This window comes from Telopea speciosissima, chromosome 11, assembly GCF_018873765.1.
Source record: "Telopea speciosissima isolate NSW1024214 ecotype Mountain lineage chromosome 11, Tspe_v1, whole genome shotgun sequence".
Classification (NCBI taxonomy): Eukaryota; Viridiplantae; Streptophyta; class Magnoliopsida; order Proteales; family Proteaceae; genus Telopea; species Telopea speciosissima.
Genome location: NC_057926.1, coordinates 5,544,997 through 5,562,216, shown reverse-complemented (window position 1 = coordinate 5,562,216; position 17,220 = coordinate 5,544,997). Strand labels below are relative to the sequence as shown.

At 40.6% G+C, this 17,220-nt stretch overlaps 1 protein-coding gene across 1 annotated transcript in view; it reads left to right on the top strand.

The window, feature by feature from the left end:
• Positions 1–990: 990 nt before the first annotated feature.
• LOC122646368 (vacuolar protein sorting-associated protein 26A) overlaps positions 991–17,220 on the top strand; it is a 51,323-nt gene continuing 35,093 nt past the window's right edge. Inside the window, exons 1-5 of the mRNA XM_043839915.1 lie at positions 991–1,054; positions 1,559–1,633; positions 8,207–8,281; positions 8,404–8,476; positions 16,453–16,497. Of these exons, the coding sequence (XP_043695850.1) occupies positions 1,052–1,054; positions 1,559–1,633; positions 8,207–8,281; positions 8,404–8,476; positions 16,453–16,497 (271 nt within the window). The 5' untranslated portion in view covers positions 991–1,051. The remainder of the gene's footprint in view (positions 1,055–1,558; positions 1,634–8,206; positions 8,282–8,403; positions 8,477–16,452; positions 16,498–17,220) is intronic.

Sequence of the window (17,220 nt, the reverse complement as noted above, 5' to 3'; positions counted from 1 at the left end):
GAAAACTATTTCCCTAATCATTTTAGACACGTGGCTGGCAGCCCGACGGCGTTCCCGGGGAAACATTCCATAGTCCGTTCATCTCCTTTGCATAGAAGGTCCACGCCACTGCAATAGAACGGAGAACGGTGAGTTTCCCACTCCGTGATCTCCCTTTCTCTCTCATATTGTCACCCTGCAAACAGTAAGCCCATGGAGATGCTATCCCCGTCGATGCTTCCGCTCGGAGCGGAGAGGCGGCTTCTCTACCTAACTCTGACTTCCCTTCTCTCTTAAATCTTTGATCCATCGATTTCCCTCTCAAACCCTAGAATCGAAAATCACGAAACCCTGTAAACACTCTGGTTTCTCCTTTGCCCTAATTGTCTTGGGAATTCATTTCCCTTCTTCTCTATCTAATTTTCAATTGACATAAACCGGTGTTGTTGTTGTTGTTGCAGGGGATAGAATCTGATTTCCCTAACTGGACAGGTCTATGCCGCTTTGTAACAGCTTTACTAGTCTGTATCACACGTACCATATCTTTTTTTTCATGTGGTAAGTTTAGCATAAATAGAGTTTTCCATGTTACTGAGGTTTGGAGGCTACTGAGACAGTTTCAGCACTTAAACTATAAGAAATAATTGAATAAAAGAGACTCAAAGGACACCACTTGGACCATGTTTGCCACACTGACATATTGGTGTCAAACCAGAAAATTATTCTTTGATTTTTTTCCTTTATTATTATTATTTTTTTGGTTTGATGAAGAATTGACCTTTGAATTAAAGTGCCAATTCTCTCTACCATAGTTCCATACACTTTAAAAGGTTGTCCATTATCCCCAGTCAACAAGTTTCAGAATTGTTTTTGGTACTACTCTGGTGTTGATATTCTCATGAAGTTATTCATCTATAACTTCCACATTATTCATCCTTGTTGAGAACTTTGTTCTGATTTATTACTGATCTGAGACATTATTGTGACTTGAAGTTGATATTTTTATTTCTGTTTGTAATCGTAGGTATTTTATGTGTGCCAAGGATTCAATTTAGGATTTGTTACTAAAGTCATGGTGAGTTCTCCTTAAGATTAGTAAAATCATCATAAAATCAATGGGAGGTGCTGGTCTGGTGGGATTGTGGCTCCATGCAGTACCAGTGGCATTATGTTCCATGTTGCGGGTCAGGTGGGGCAAAATGTTATTGATAGATGGGCCCCACCTTCCCCTAACATGCAAAGTTTGAGCCCAATCTGACTCTTTCATATGTTAAGAAAGAGTACAGAAATTGGTGGAGAAATAAAATATTTTTAGCAGTTCTTGTCCTTTGACAATACAATGGAAACTGTGCAATACAAAGTGGGCCGTATGATTGAATTAGGGCCCCAAATTTGACACATAATCAATACATGATGCCTCTTTAAATGCCACCTGGCCAAAATAGGGGTGCTTCACATCTGTACTGCCAGACTTGCATTATTTTGCCATCATAAAATTTCCTTTTTTGTATTCTGACCAGAATAGTGAAGATTTTCTTGGATGGGAAGTAATTTATAATGTTTTTATGATTTACTTCAGAATTTTCTTGTTGGAGCCTTCAAGCCACCATGTAACATTTCAGTCACATTTGCCGATGGAAGAACTCGCAAGCAGGTTCTGTTTAACATCATCTGAGCAGCATTTTCATATTTTGGTTTAAGGAAGCTTTTGTGTTCTTTTAAAGATAATAGAAGTGTATTCATGATTCCGTACAGGCCGAAAACATCACTCTGTTCATCATGTATTTGCAATTCTTTTCTTTGATTTAAATTTTTTTTAATATATTTATGACAAGTGGTTCATTAAACATTTTGAGTTGTAGAATAACATTTTAGAATTCTTGGCCTTTTTTCTGCTGATTATATGTGTGGATTGGAGAGAGTTTTTAACGAAAGGAAACTGGGAAAGTACTTAGTGACATTATGACCCTAGTTGTAAAACCTTGTGGAGCATGAATGGGACTTCATAGAGATTAAATTCTCTCTACCAATTTAGTTCTGTAGCTCTTTTTTTTTTTTAAAAAAAATTGCCGCAAATCCTGTAAAAACCCACATCACAAAATAATTCTCAAAATGTCAAAAGTACCATCACAACTGAATAAAACAGAAGTCTTACATACAGTAAAGAGTATAACCCTTTAGTCTATGGCAAATGACCTAGAAACCTGTTTTATATTTATAAATTACAAGATTTTATTGATAGAAAAGATCATAGAAGTAAATAGTGATACAAATACATAGAAGTAACAGCACAACCAGCCCTCTACAAGAGGACCAGCCCAATACACATGAAAGTAACCCTGATCAGAAAATTAGCCAAAGATCCCCCAACCAATCCAAAGGAGAACTCTCACAGACTAATCACGATGGAATAGAATTCCAAACAAATGCAAGGTCTAACAACCCCTTGTTTAACTAACTCATCTGCAACCTCATCAAACACTGATCCCACCAGCCTTGATCAAACACAAGACAAAAACCTTCAATGGAGAAGAAGAGCAGCAAAAGTTGTTCATTAATTTCAAAATTCGTGTTTAATCCTTGCCCCCCTTACAACCTTCTATAAAAGACTCAGAGATAGACTCCTACACTAAAAAGGAAAGGCCTAACCCAATCCTTAACCTATTACGTAACCTAAACTGACTAGGAAAGTGAATGACAAAGGAAATAGACTCAAAATGTGGCTGGAATTATAGAGTCCTAATCCAGCCCAACTTAAATAGTCACATGATCACTAAGTTGTCACATGATCACTTAAGTGATCACATGACTACTAATTACATAAAAATAAAACTAAGGAATCCCGTATGCAACCTAATTACCCATATTTTAAGCCTATAAAAGAGCATCTATAGAAAACAAGATTTCATTTCAAAAGACTTGCATTTGATTCAATACAATAGCAGGGGATTCAATAAGAGAAGATTCGTGCAAAAGAGCTAACATCCGATTTGTGAACAGACCGGCTTGGGACAGGCTTGCTTGAAAGAGTTTGACCGGTAAAGGTTTTTATTCCTACTTTATTGCCCGGAATGACTAACAGCAGGGCCTATTACATAGAAAACCCATGGGGATCAAAGGCCCAATGTGTATATAGCCCAACCATAGACTTATTCCTACTAAACTGGTTACTAGATGTAGATACACAACGAGCAGGGCTCCAAACATCAGAATGAATTAAACCAAAAGGAATTAAACTTCAATTATCTGAAACAGTGTAGACAGCTCTAATTTGCTTTGCAAAAGTGCAAGCATCACAAAAAAAGTTGTTGGGATTACAATTTTTCACTAAATTGGGAAGCAAAATAGATAAAAAGCCTAGAGGAGGGTGGCCCAAACGATGTTGCCACTTATGTAATTCGGCCAAAGCAGACGCAGACGAGTCAGAAATAGAAGCCTGAGAGACCAAAGCTGATGAAGAACTATCAAGCAAGTAGAGACCACCAACCACTTTACTATTGCCAATTGTACGACCTGTCTTCAAGTCCTGGAAAAGACGATGATTAGGAAAGAAAGTTACTTTGCAGTTTAAATCCTGTGTAAGACTACTAATAGAGAGCACATTAGCAGAAAATTTGGGAACATGCAAGACAAATTAAAGAGATAACGAAGGAGTGCACTTAATGGTGCCCTTCCCAGAAATAGTGGAAAGGGAACTATTAGCCACACGAACTTTACTGTTACCATAGTTATCAAGGCGGGAAAGCGAGCATGGCATTTTAGAGGGCCAAAATTCAAGGTGACACCGCCATGGCGCCCAAGGCGTCCAAGGCGACCAAGGAGCCTGGATGCCATGGCGACGCCTTGATAACAGTTTGACAAAGGAAAATATTGAAAGAATTGAGTGGGAGATCCTGTCATATGGTCAGTGGTACCTAAGTCAATTATCTAAGGAACAAATACGATTGAGGGACAATGGTCACCAAAAGAAATACCTGAATGGGAAGAGGAAGATGGAGCAGAGGTCCCTAGCAAGGATGTGGCAGAAGCTGCAGATGGAGCTAGTGAAAAAGATAGTCCAGTCTGGTCATCAGGCGACGTAGGGTCTGTAATTCCTCCTGAGAAAGAGATGGATCAGCAGCAGTATCCTCAAATGCAGTGTAATGAGCCCTGGCTGAAGAAGGACGACCGTGCCCACGACCTCGAGTATTAGTAGGACGCTCATGTAATTTCCAACATTTGTCTCCAGTGTCTTTCTTTTCCACAATAATCACACTTTACTGGAACTCTGTCAGATGTAGAATGATCACCAGTACCATGAGAAAGACCCTCCACTAGATGAAAATTTTGGACCAGAGTAAAAGGGTTGATCGCTCCTGTGTAACCGGATGAACCATGGCATTGTGACGACTGTCTTCTGACTGCACCATGGCATAAGCCTGCTCAAGCGATGGAAAGGGATCACGATTCAGGACATGAGCCCGAATCTGATCAAACTCCATGTTGAGACCAACAAGGAAATTGAAGACGCGAAGACTGTCTACCCATTTTTTAAATGCCGTTGCATTAGTATCACAGGTAGCTGTAAAAGACACATAAAAATCCAACTCTTGCCACATGCTACTTAGGGTTGAATAATACTTGGAAAGAGATAACTCTTGTTGTTTGGTCTTATGAATTTTCTTGTGGAGTTCATAACATTGGGCAGCATTACCTACATGAGAATATGTATCTCTGGTTGTCTTCCAGATCGTAGCAGCAGTGTCTAGAAGAAGATAGCCCCCGGCTATGATGGGATCCATGGAGTTGATGAGATGACATTACCAAATAATTAGAGGTGATCCATTTATCTTGAGCAGCCCAGCAGTACACAGCATAACAGAGTCCCTTGTGAGGTAGCCTGAATAGCCGCAGGAACTAATCGCTAGATAACAAGAACGCGACCACATCAAGTAATTGCTCCCATCAAGTTTAATGGAGCTAAGAGGGAATGACCGAACGAAGGAAAGTCACGCTGACTGACTCCTTCTTGTCCAGAAGATGCGGTGGTCAAATCAGAGTCCATGGTTGTTGGTAAGACAGTTTTTAACAAAGCATCAACACTTCTCAATAGATCCTAGGAAGAATCACCAACAAATCCCGATTGAAGAAGGGATTTAGATCATTGCAAGGGAAAAAGCCCTTGGTGGGAGATAGATAAGTCACAACCAAGGGTGAAGAGAAAAGGGCAACAAAGTATGGAGAAACCGCTAGAAGAGGGCGGTGCTAGTGGTGGTGATTGGCGGAGGTGACTAGCGGAGGCACTAGTGGTGGTGGCTGGCGGAAGTGACGATGTTGGTGTCTAGTGGAGGTGATGACGGTGATGGCTTGCAGTGTTGAAACCAAGAGGGGAGAGAGAGACGGTGGCGGGAGGTGGGAGGCGGTGATGTTGGTGCTTGCGGCGCAAAAAGCGAGAGAGAGAGGCCTAGGGTTTCGTGGTGGAAGCCATGAGGGTTAGGATCCTGATGTGGATCCCAGCTCTGATCCCATGTGGAAATTGTGAATAACGGCTTATGACTTTATATTCACAGCCCCACTTTATTTATAATAGTCTAGAGAACATTCTAGAATAGGTACAAGGACTGAAATACCCCTAGGGTCTAAAATTCCCTTGAACCCATATTACAACAATTTCTTGAGTGAAGTTCTGAAATTTATTGAAAAATGCTAATGGAGGGTGCACAAATTACTGAGGAGAGGAGGTAGAAGAAGGTATATACCTCAATTCTAAGTTCTTTTATCTGTTATTGAGCGAAAAATTAGAGGTGGAGAAAAAGAAATTAACACCTTCAGTGGTTGGCCCAAAGTGTGTCGCATGAGCATTCCACTAAATCAAAGTTTTAGTTTACCTTCAAGCACAGTGTGTCGACGAGATTTTCTTGTTGACACCCCTCAATGGGTGTCAAATAATTTGTAACCTTACTTTTTTGCTTGGTATGACACAATTTTTTCCAATGAGGGTGATAGTGTCATTTCATATGTGCACGTAAAAAATGTGCATGACAAAGACACCTTTTGATAATGATATAATGATATGTCACTTTCAATTTATTTTTAAAAACTCTTTTATACCTGTATCTTAAAAACCTTTTGAGAATAAGGGGCAATTAAAAGGTTTCAAATTTTAAATGCACCTATATAGGTGTCATTCAGAAACTTCTTATATATCACCCCCTGAGGTTTGTTGACCTATCATGTAGCCTCCAAGATTTTTAAAACCAACCTTACAGACCCATAAACCTCACGGTGTTAGTTAGGTGTCAGTGTAACAATGTAAAAGACCAAAATAACCTTTGTACATCTTTAATAAAATTGCCTAAATGAAAATTACATTTGTACCCTTATTGCATCTCCAACCTTGAAATAAGAGTTGGAATTGTAGGCGATGAAGCTCCAACACCGATTAAAACTCCAGCTCTTATTCTAAACCAGGTCCATATCTTCCTCCCCTTCTGATACTGAAGCTCGTGCACCTCTATGTTAGCCGATTGAAAACTCCAGCAACCCTTCTACTCTCCGGCCACTGAAATTCCGGAGACTGAAGCTCCTGCAACTCTAAGGTGAGTAAACTCCAGCAACCCCTCTCACTCTTTTCTTTTTTTTTTTTTTTTTTTTTTTTTTTTTTTTTTTTTTTTTTCTTTTCTGGTCATCAACCCTAAGGGAAGAGAAGGGAACTCTAGGTTAATCTTTCGAATTTTTTCCAACCGGGAAACAGTGACCAATATGATGGAAAATAAATCAGAATTTGTAGTGAAATATATAAGCATCAGAACCTGAGGTCAAAATAACTCCAAAGGTGAATCAAATGACCCTCACCAATAGGTGATCAATGCCCTAAAACAGTATCCTGATCTGTTGAAGCAGTAGGTCATATTAGCAGCAACAATATGATGGAAATTACCTCAAAAAAACGGAGTACCGCAGGATTAAAGGGAGAAAATTTGCGGCTTGCACTCTGGAGCTCTGATTGACTCCAAATTTATATCAAGTTGACTATATTTGATAGGGGCAATAATACCTCTGAATCTCAAGGCAATCTGGTGGACAGATTAGAAATAATTGCAATTTGAAGAAACCTGAAAACTACCGTAAACAGGGTATCGCATGGAGTGAAGAGCAATAATGATTGAGGAAGATCAACGAGGCCAATCAGCTTCAAACCAGTATCGAGTGACCTCCAAGTTGGTTCAACCTATCCACAAATTTTGAGAAGAGTCCACTGGCTGGATCAAATTTAATTTGAGATCAAAATATGAGGAAGAAAACAGGTGATTTAATTCTGATTTTTTCTGGTCATCAACCCTTCTCACTGAATTTAGGGCAAAATTAAGGAGTGATTTAGTTAGGGCGAAGGGTACCTTCGATTATCGAATGAGATTTTTTGGTGCTTCCTCACGACAATGGCGGCAATGGCTCCCTTCACGCGGCAATGGCTCCTTCACGGTGAGATGGCCACCCTAGCAGAGGATGAAGAAGGGAAAGAAGGAAATAAGAGGAAAGAAGAGGATCGATTTAGGAGGAGATAAGAGTATTTTGGCCATTTACATATTTATGGCCTGCTGGCATCATCACTTAACCTGTTCACTCTAACGGAAGGGGTATTCCGTCCGTCCCAGGGGTCTGTAAGTAAAGTTTTAAATCTTGGGGGCTATATTACAGGTCAACAAGATGTTTACTCTATTTTATGTGTGGGAGAGGACTGCCGATAGCTATGAACTACATTCTATCAGCTGTCTCTTCTCCTTATTTTCTCTCCTAATCTTGATCTTCTCTTGTATCTCACTCGGTAGTACACTACTGCTGGTTCTTTTATTCTTTTCTTTCAACCCTGTTAATTCTTCTTGTTGGTTGTTCTATATCTGAAAGACTAAAACTGCAACATGGTATCAGAGCAAGGTTACAAAAACAAGAAACCGAAAGAAGACTATCAAACCAGAATATGGATCAATCCTTATTGGTTGTTCTATATCTGAAGCTGCAACAATTTCATCTCTATTTCAACTGATTTTTATATAAAAAAAATCTTATTTTATTTAATGCTTCATTTTAGGCCAGATGCTCCTATCCTCTTTCTATTAGCTTTACTGTAAATAAGCTTGGTCAATAATGGGATTTGTATGTGTGTGCGCGCGTGTGTGTGCGCACTTGGTGTTTGCCTTGACATGTTTATAAATATCTGCCCTTGTCTATTATTTTTTAATTTTCACAGGTTCCATTAAAGAAGGAAAATGGTCAAACTGTAATGGTTCCCCTTTTCCAGAGCCAAGAGAACATTGTTGGGGAGGTATTATGACTTTTCATCAATGTTTCTTCTTTTTATGTTCATGCTGGTATTTTTCATTTTGATGTTCAGCTTGACAACTGTAACTCTGAGAGAAGATAATTGTTATGTGATACTATTTACAGGTTTCTCTAGAACCCATTCAAGGGAAGAAGGTTGAACACAATGGTGTGAAGATTGAGCTCGTTGGTCAGATAGGTGTGCTTTCTTTTCTTCAAGTTTTTCTTATTCTAGGTGTAGTTTGGTTCTTGAATCTGAAATTCAAAGGGTATTGAATACAGATTATTATTTTACTAAGCTGAGAACCTTTCCTAAATGACTAGAAGTTAGAATGTAAATCCAACAAAATGATATTTTAGCCCTAGGAGTGAAGACACAATGGTGTCTTTTTTTTTGGGGGGGGGGGGTGGGGGTGGGGAAGGGGGGCATGGTGGGTCAATAGTAATATTTATGAGCCCTACAAACTGTTAGAGTTGTTAGTATATCTTGTTCATATTATAAGACATGACCAAGTTGTATTTTTCTTGTTCTTATTTTATTTCCCTTTACCTCCCTAGGGAGGCCTGTGTAATTTAGAAGAGATTATTAATGAAGTAATATGTGTGTTGAGAATCACTCAACACACACAATCAATTCTCTCATTCCCTTCTCTTCTCTTCTATCCTTCTTCTTCTTTTTGCTATAAATCTCATCTCTCTTACTAGATTCGATCCATCTTTAAGTTCCAACTTGGTATCAGAGCTAAGCAATCTGGTTTGAGAGTCGACTAAGCTTTGCTGTCTTGCTCTTCACCTCTCTTTGGAACCCTAAGAGGACAAAGGGGTTCCATTAGAGGCTGTACTATGTGAAGTATACACATACTACACTATTTGGTGGTTCATTCTTCAAACCCACACACCATGGATGAAGTTTAGTGGCTGTTGTTGAAGATTGAAGCTCTTACAGCCACCCTGTTTTTCCACCAGCTGAAGGAGTGTTTCTCTCATTTCTCCCTCATCTTCTCATCTTTTGGGAAGAGGTTTGCTGCTTGTGGATCGCCTAGGGGTACCCTTTTGAACCCCCCACCACTCGGTTGAAGAAAGAGCCTGTTTGAGGAGCATAGCTCCAAACTGTGACACTTTCAAGGTACCGTCAGCTCTGTTTTTTTTTTTTGTCTTTGGCCTGTTTTTTTTTGAAGCTCAGTATCGTGGATGTGTTTTGGTGTATCCGAATGGAGTTGTTTGTTCTATTTACACCTGTTGTTGCTATGGACTGAAGGTTATTGGGTATTAGAGCAGTTTGATTGATGTTATACAGGCCTTTACTGTCTATACACTTGCTGTTTTTTGGTATTGGTTCTCTGTTTGGTTGCTTTGGCTGTTGGGGACTTGGTTGCTGGTCTGCCTACTTTGTTTGGGTTGAGGGTACTCCCCATTTGAGCAGCCCACTATTGTTTGTTGGAGTGTCTGCCCATGATGTCTACTGTGTCTGGACAAGATTCTGAGGTCAGTGGACCAACTACACCTGGCAGCCTAAGTAGTGGTTTTCCAACCATGGCTTCCTTTGATAACCCCAACACCCAAATCTCTATTGTGAAGTTGGACAATACCAACTACTTGGATTGGTCTCGGTCTGTGAAGTTGTCCCTACGCAGTAGGGGAAAGTTGGGTTACATTATTGGGTCTATCACAACTCTTACTACAACTGATCCAGGCTATCTCAAGTGGGAGACTGAGAACTCCACTGTTATGACTTGGCTTATATTCTCCATGAAACCTGAGATAGGTAGGAGGTTTATGAGCAAGGAGACTGCGAAAGATGTTTGGGATAGTGTCTCCAAAGTTTTTGATAGAGTTGGAGATGCAACAAAGGTGTATCAAATTCTCTAAAAAATCATCCATATGAAACATGGTGATAGGAGTATCTCTGAGTACTACAACTCTGTTATTAGCTTGTGGGAGGAATATGATCATTATAACAACCTCCAGTTGTCCAACTCTGATGATCAGGCAAAGGTCTACAGGAGTCAAGAAAAGGAAATGATCCTTATTTTGCTTGGAGGTCTTAACCCGAGTATGAGCCTCTTCGCCGCAAATCTTAGGAAGATATCCCTTTCCATCTCTGGATGAAGTGTCAGACTACTTGCAAAGTGAGGAAACCAGGAGAACCACTATGGATATTGCACCATCAACGAGAGAGATCTGCTCTTGTTTCCAGTTCCCACGACGGAAAAGTGGGGGAAAGGCCAGGGCTACCTCGTGGAGATCACCGTGAGAGATACAAGTGTGATCATTGTGGCAAGCTTGGACACACCAAGGACAGGTGTTGGGATCTTCATGGACAGCCCCCTGGTATGTGTGGTAATTCATTCAGTGCTCGGGGAGGAAAGCAAGGGGGAGCTATGGCTCACTCTGTGACATCTGAGTCTGAGTCACCTGGACCCCAGCCGGCCTCTGATTCCCTCTCACAGGATGATATTGCAGCCCTCTGTCGCCTGATGTCTCACCTTGGACCGTCTGCTACTGGTTCTCCCTCTAGAGGGTCTTCTACTTCTGCCTCAGCTCTGCAGGTCTCATCTGCCCCTCCTACTGCACCCACCTGGATTATTGACTCTGGAGCCTCTGATCACATGACTGGTATGTCACAGTACTATGATTCCTACTCCATTTGCTCTGGCCGGGACAAGGTAAGGGTTGCTGATGGTTCCCTTTCTTCTGTCTCTGGTAAGGGTAATGTGCGAGTCACTCCTTCTATTTCCCTTGAGTCTGTCCTTCATGTTCCTGATTTTGCTACTAACCTATTATCAGTGAGTCACCTAACCAAATCCTTACATTGTTGTGTCACTTTCTTTCCTTCCTATTGTGTCTTTCAGGATTTGGAGACAAAGAGGGTTATTGGCAGTGGGACTGAGAAAGGAGGGCTCTATCTTCTTGAACCACGGTTACCTGCCCAATCTACTGCTGCAGCTTATGTTTGTGGTCGGAGTGACCGTAGTACTTTGGAGTCTGTAATGCTTTGGCATCAGCGTTTGGGTCATCCCTCTTTTGTTGTTATGAGGAGACAGTTACCCCACTTGTTTACTTCTTTTCCTTCATCTTATGTTTTTCAGTGTGAATCTTGTCTTTTTGCTAAACATTGTCGCACATCTTATCCTTATCGTGGTAATAGATCTACTGGACCTTTTTCTCTTGTTCATACTGATGTTTGGGGACCTTCTCCCACTACTTCTTTATCAGGATTTCATTACTTTGTTTCATTTGTGGATGACTATTCTCGGTCTACTTGGACTGTTTTGTTGAAACAAAAGAGTGATGTTTGTGATGCTTTTAAGGATTTTTATCATCTTATTAGTACTCAGTTTGGTACCCACATTCAAATTGTTAGGTCTGATAAGGGGGGTGAGTACATATATGGGGGGCTCCAACAGTTCTTTACTGATAATGGCATCCTCTATCAACTGGCTTGTGTTGACACCCCACAACAAAATGGGGTGGCTGAGCGCAAAAATTGCCATTTGCTGGAAATCACCAGGGGTCTTCTCTTTGGTATGCATGTGCCTAAGACCTTTTGGTCTGATGCACTTCTTACCGCTGCATATCTTATTAACCGGATGCCAACTCCACTCCTTGGCTCCAAATCTCCCTTAGCTCTTCCTTCTCCTCAATCCTCAGCTTTCTCCTTGCCTCCAAGAGTCTTTGGTTGTGTTTGTTATGTTCATGTCAACAAATCAGCTCGTACCAAGCTTGATCCCAAAGCTCTCAAGTGCATCTTCTTGGGCTACTCTGATTCAACCAAAGGGTATAAGTGCTACCATCCTCCTTCCCGAAGGCGACTTCTCTCCAAAGATGTCACCTTCTTTGAGTCTATCCTTTACTTTTCTTCACCTCAACATTCTGGTCAGGGGGAGAGTACTAGCAGTGAACAGAATGCTGATGTCATTCCCATTCTATCTCCCTTGCCTACCTCCACTTCCCCATTCCTATTTGATATTGGAAAGTACAAAGAAGTGGATGTTGTTGATGATGCTGATGCTGATGGTGTTGTTGATATTGATGCTAGTAGTGGTGGTGATGCTAGCAGGAAAAAAAGAATACAAGGGAATAAGATTCAAAGAAGATGGTGTATTTACAAGAGGTGAATGCTTGTTGAAGGAAAAAGGGTAGCAACCATGGTATAAGCAACCCTGCCGAAACCCCTCTTTGGATCCACATCCTCGCTCATCCTCCTCGATCAGGTAATTCCTCTCCTTACGAATTAGACCTTCCCATTGCTATGAGAAAGGGGAAGAGAGCACACTAACCCCATAGCCTGATTTGTTTCCTATGACTCCATTTCTCCTACAGTATTGCTTTTTCTACTGCCCTTGAGTCTTTTTCTATTCCAAAAAATGTCACAAAGGCCTTATCTGATCCAAAATAGATGCAAGCAATGACTGAGGAAATGGTGGCTCTAGAGAAGAACAATACTTGGACACTAGTTGATCTTCCCAGGGGGAGAACTCCAGTGGGATGCAGATGGGTTTATACAGTCAAGTATAGATCCGATGGTACAGTGGAGAGGTACAAAGCTAGACTGGTTGCAAAAGGGTATAGTCAGGTGTATGGCATTGATTACCAGGAGACTTTTGCCCCCGTAGCCAAGTATAACTTAATCAGGGTTCTTCTTTCGGTGGCAGCCAATAAAGATTGGCCAATGTACTAATTAGATGTGAAGAATGCATTTCTTCATGGAGATTTAGCAGAGGAAGTGTACATGCAACCTCCACCTGGTTTTAAGTGTCCCTCAGCTGAAGAGAAAGTGTCTCTTGAAGAAGGCTCTCTATGGCCTCAAGCAGTCTCCTAAGGCCTGGTTTGAGTGATTTAGACAAAGCCCTCTTGAAGAATGGGTATTATCAGAGTCAAGCTGACCACACCTTGTTTATCAGGAGAGGTAATGGTAGAGTTACAGCCCTCATTGTCTATGTTGATGACATTGTGGTATGGGAATGATGTTCTTGAGATATGATTGAAGTCTTATCGCTACAGTTTGAGATCAAAGACCTTGGACTCTTGAAATACTTCTTGGGTATTGAAGTATCTAGATCAGGAAAGGAATCAACATTTGCCAAAGAAATTTGTCTTGGATCTTCGAAGGAGACAGGGATGATGGGGTGCAAACCAGCCACTTCCCCATTGATCCGAATCATAAACTTGGTGATGAATGTGGTTCTTCTCTTATAGATGCAAGCAAGTACCAAAGGTTAGTTGGGAAACTAATCTATCTCTCCTTGACTCGACCAGACATCTCCTATGCAGTTGGTGTGGTGAGTCAGTTCATGCATGCTCCCAGAAGTGGACATCTGGATGCCGTGTATCGCATCATTAGATACTTGAAATCTTGTCCAGCAAAAGGTCTTCTATTTTCCAGGCATGGCCATTTGCAGATTGAAGGCTACACAGATGTTGATTGGGCTGGTTCAGTCTCTGACAGGAGATCTACTTCTGGGTATTGTACCTTTGTGGGTGGTAATCTAGTTACCTGGAGGAGCAAGAAGCAACCAGTTGTAGCTAGATCCAGTGCAGAAGCCGAGTTTAGGGCCATGGCCCATGGAGTATGTGAGCTTATATGGTTGAAAAGGCTTCTTCAAGACTTGAGCTTTGAAACTGAAGGGCCAATGAGATTTTATTGTGACAACAAAGCTGCCAAAAGCATTGCCCATAATCTGGTTCAACATGATCGAACCAAGCATATTGAGGTTGATTGTCACTTCATCAAAGAGAAGCTGGATTCTGGGTGCATTTGTACTCCCTTTGTGAAGACAGGTGATCAAGTAGCAGATATCTTCACTAAGGGTCTCACTCCTAGTCTATTTAGTGCCCTATTGTGCAAGTTGGGAATGTATGACATTTATTCTCCAGCTTGAGGGGGAGTGTTAGAGTTGTTAGTATATCTTGTTCATATTATAAGACATGACCAAGTTGTATTTTTCTTGTTCTTATTTTATTTTCCTTTACCTCCCTAGGGAGGCCTGTGTAATTTAGAAGAGATTATTAATGAAGTAATATGTGTGTTGAGAATCACTCAACACACACAATCGTTTCTCTCATTCCCTTCTCTTCTCTTCTATCCTTCTTCTTCTTCTTGCTGTAAATCTCATCTCTCTTACTAGATTCGATCCATCTTTAAGTTCCAACTCAAACTTCATGAGTTCCATGTTGTAGGGAATGATTAGTGGGGGTGGTCAATGTTGTAGACGATATCCCACTTATTGGTCAAGTTCCTGCCAACAAGGAGTATGTGATAGGGGTCAGCAACTCAGCATTGTTTAAAGTTCTACATGATCATGAAAATGTCACTAACGTCATGGCGTTTTCATAGTTTTCATGACTTTGGAAATACTTTTAACCCATATAGTTGCTTATTTTAGGTTGAAATTTGACCGAGGAGATAGAGGTTCCTTTACAACATGGACCCACCTAATTTCTGACTTGAGATAGTTTGTGACTGTTGCGAAATTCACTACCCATTATGAATGGTATTAGGATTCTCCCTTTATGTATAATATATTGCCTTTTGTTCTTCCCTAACTTCAAAATGTTGGTCCTGGGCAAAATAATTTTTTCTGTAAGAAAAGGCAACATCTGTGGGAACCACTGGAACTGATAGAGAACTAGTGCTAAAAACAGAATGATCCCAAAATGGTCATGGCTGCTGTTTAACATCTCATTGTTCCAAATGGCATTCCAATCGTTTCAGGGCGGTATTTAATAAATAGATGTAAATGGTCACCATGCATATATCTGTGTCTCCATTTTCCATCCATCATGTCAGGGTGAAGATGAAAGGAAAATTTTATAGGACAGTCATACGACCAGTAATGATGTATGGAGCTGAATGTTGAGCAGTAAAGAAACATCATATAGATAAACTTGGTGTAGCTGAGATGAGGATGTTGAGATGGATGAGTGTGGGTATGATTTCAATTCTCTATAGCTTCCGCCTTTAATTTTCAGAAAAAGTTTTGAACTCTAGCTTCAAACTGCTTTGAATTTTTAGAAACCCAAATCACCCCCTTCTTGGGATACCCTCAGTCAAACAGTGAAATGGTGGCAGGAGGATCACCCGATTATTGAGTCGCCTGGAGATGGACATTAGGATTGGACAGTTTATTGAAAATTCTTCTTTTAAACAAAGGATGCACCAAATCCACCAATTTTGGGGGATGACCAGCCAGATTGCAGGGTGTTTAGGGCATCCCAGATGGTGTCTCTAACAGCTTTCTGCTGTTCTGTGGAACACTGGTGAGAACTCTAGAAAGTTTTGGAGAACTTGGATTTTTTGTTTGCAAACTCACATCAATATTATAGAGTATGCTAAGATTGTCAACTATATACACTTAAAAGTTATTGTGCAATCAGCAAGAACCATTTGAATTGTTGGAACAACTTTAATTGAACATATTTGTAATGTAAACAGATACATGACAGGATTCTAATGGAAGCGAAAACCCTAAGAGTGAAGTTCAGAAAGGAAAGGGGAGGCCCTTGCCTCAGATTGTGCCAAGACCTCTACAGTTGTGTTTGGAAATCAGAATAGTAGACAGTGTTGTAAAGGGGAGGATCCTTTTAAGGGATTTTATTTGTTTCTGGGTGTGCAGTTTTTATGTATACTTAATGGAAATAATCAAGGATAGGATCCAAGGAGGATGTAGGATGAAAAATGGAAAAAGAGTGCTGAACCAATAGTTGCGGAGAAGAGAGGATTGAATGGTCGATGTTCGTGTTGATATGGATCATGCTAATATGGATGTAGCCATGGAGAGTGGTAGTGGTGTGGTGAGAAGGGATAAGAGGATGGTGTTAGAAGAATTGCTTTCCTTGTGAGAGATTGGGGAGATGATTTATCCATTATCAGTGGTTCAATTGGAATGGAAGGGCTAGGAGGAGCAGTCCTGTGGAAATCTTCCTTAGCTGTCTGGGTGTTTGGGAAGCAGACAGTGGGAAGATTTTGTAGGTATCTTAATTGTTCATTTCATAATAGTTTTTGGGAATTTGAATATCAAAATTCTTTTGAGTGAACATAGGATGAGTTAGTGGACATGTTTGGTTATTGATTATAAGAAAAGGGAGAAATTTTATCAGCTTTTCTTGGATTTTGATTTATTTATTTATTTCATTATAGCTATGTTGTGAGATCTGAAATTTCTCTTCTTGCAGAGCTATATTTTGACAGAGGCAACTTTTATGACTTCACATCCCTCGGTGAGTGTCTTGACATAGATATCTTCATGTGCCTAAATGATATTGTTGAATTCCGTGAATACTGGCTTGAGTCAGAGTGACATCAACTATTCTTTATTTATAATAAGAGAATGAACATTCTAGAATAGGCACAAGGACAAAATTACCCTTATGACAATTTTACCCTTGAAACCCCATATTACAACACTCCCCCTCAAGTTGGTGCATACATGTCAAACATGCCCAACTTGCTAATTATAGGACAAAATAATTTACTACTAAGACCTTTGGTGAGAATATCAGCCAGCTGCTTGCAAGACTGAATGAATGGAATGCAAATTATTCCTTGCTCCAATTTCTCCTTGATAAAATGTCGGTCAATCTCAACATGTTTGGTACGCTCATGTTGGACTGGGTTGTGGGCAATACTGATTGCAGATTTGCTGTCACAGTAGAGTCGCATAGGAAGATCAACAACAACAACAACCATAACCTTATCCCAACTAAATGGGGTCGGCTACATGGATCCGAAAGGGCCAAAAAAAAAAGAAAAAAAAGAAAAAAAAAGTGGGGGGGTGGGGTTGGTTTAAGCATTAGTCAAAGCAGCATCCCATTACGCGGGATCGGCTACACGGGTCCTTGACCTCCCAACAACTTTATCCGCGGTCATACTAGGATCTAGCCCTACCATATGCATATCCTTTCTTACCACTTCTCCAATAGTCATTTTAGGTCTGCCCCTAC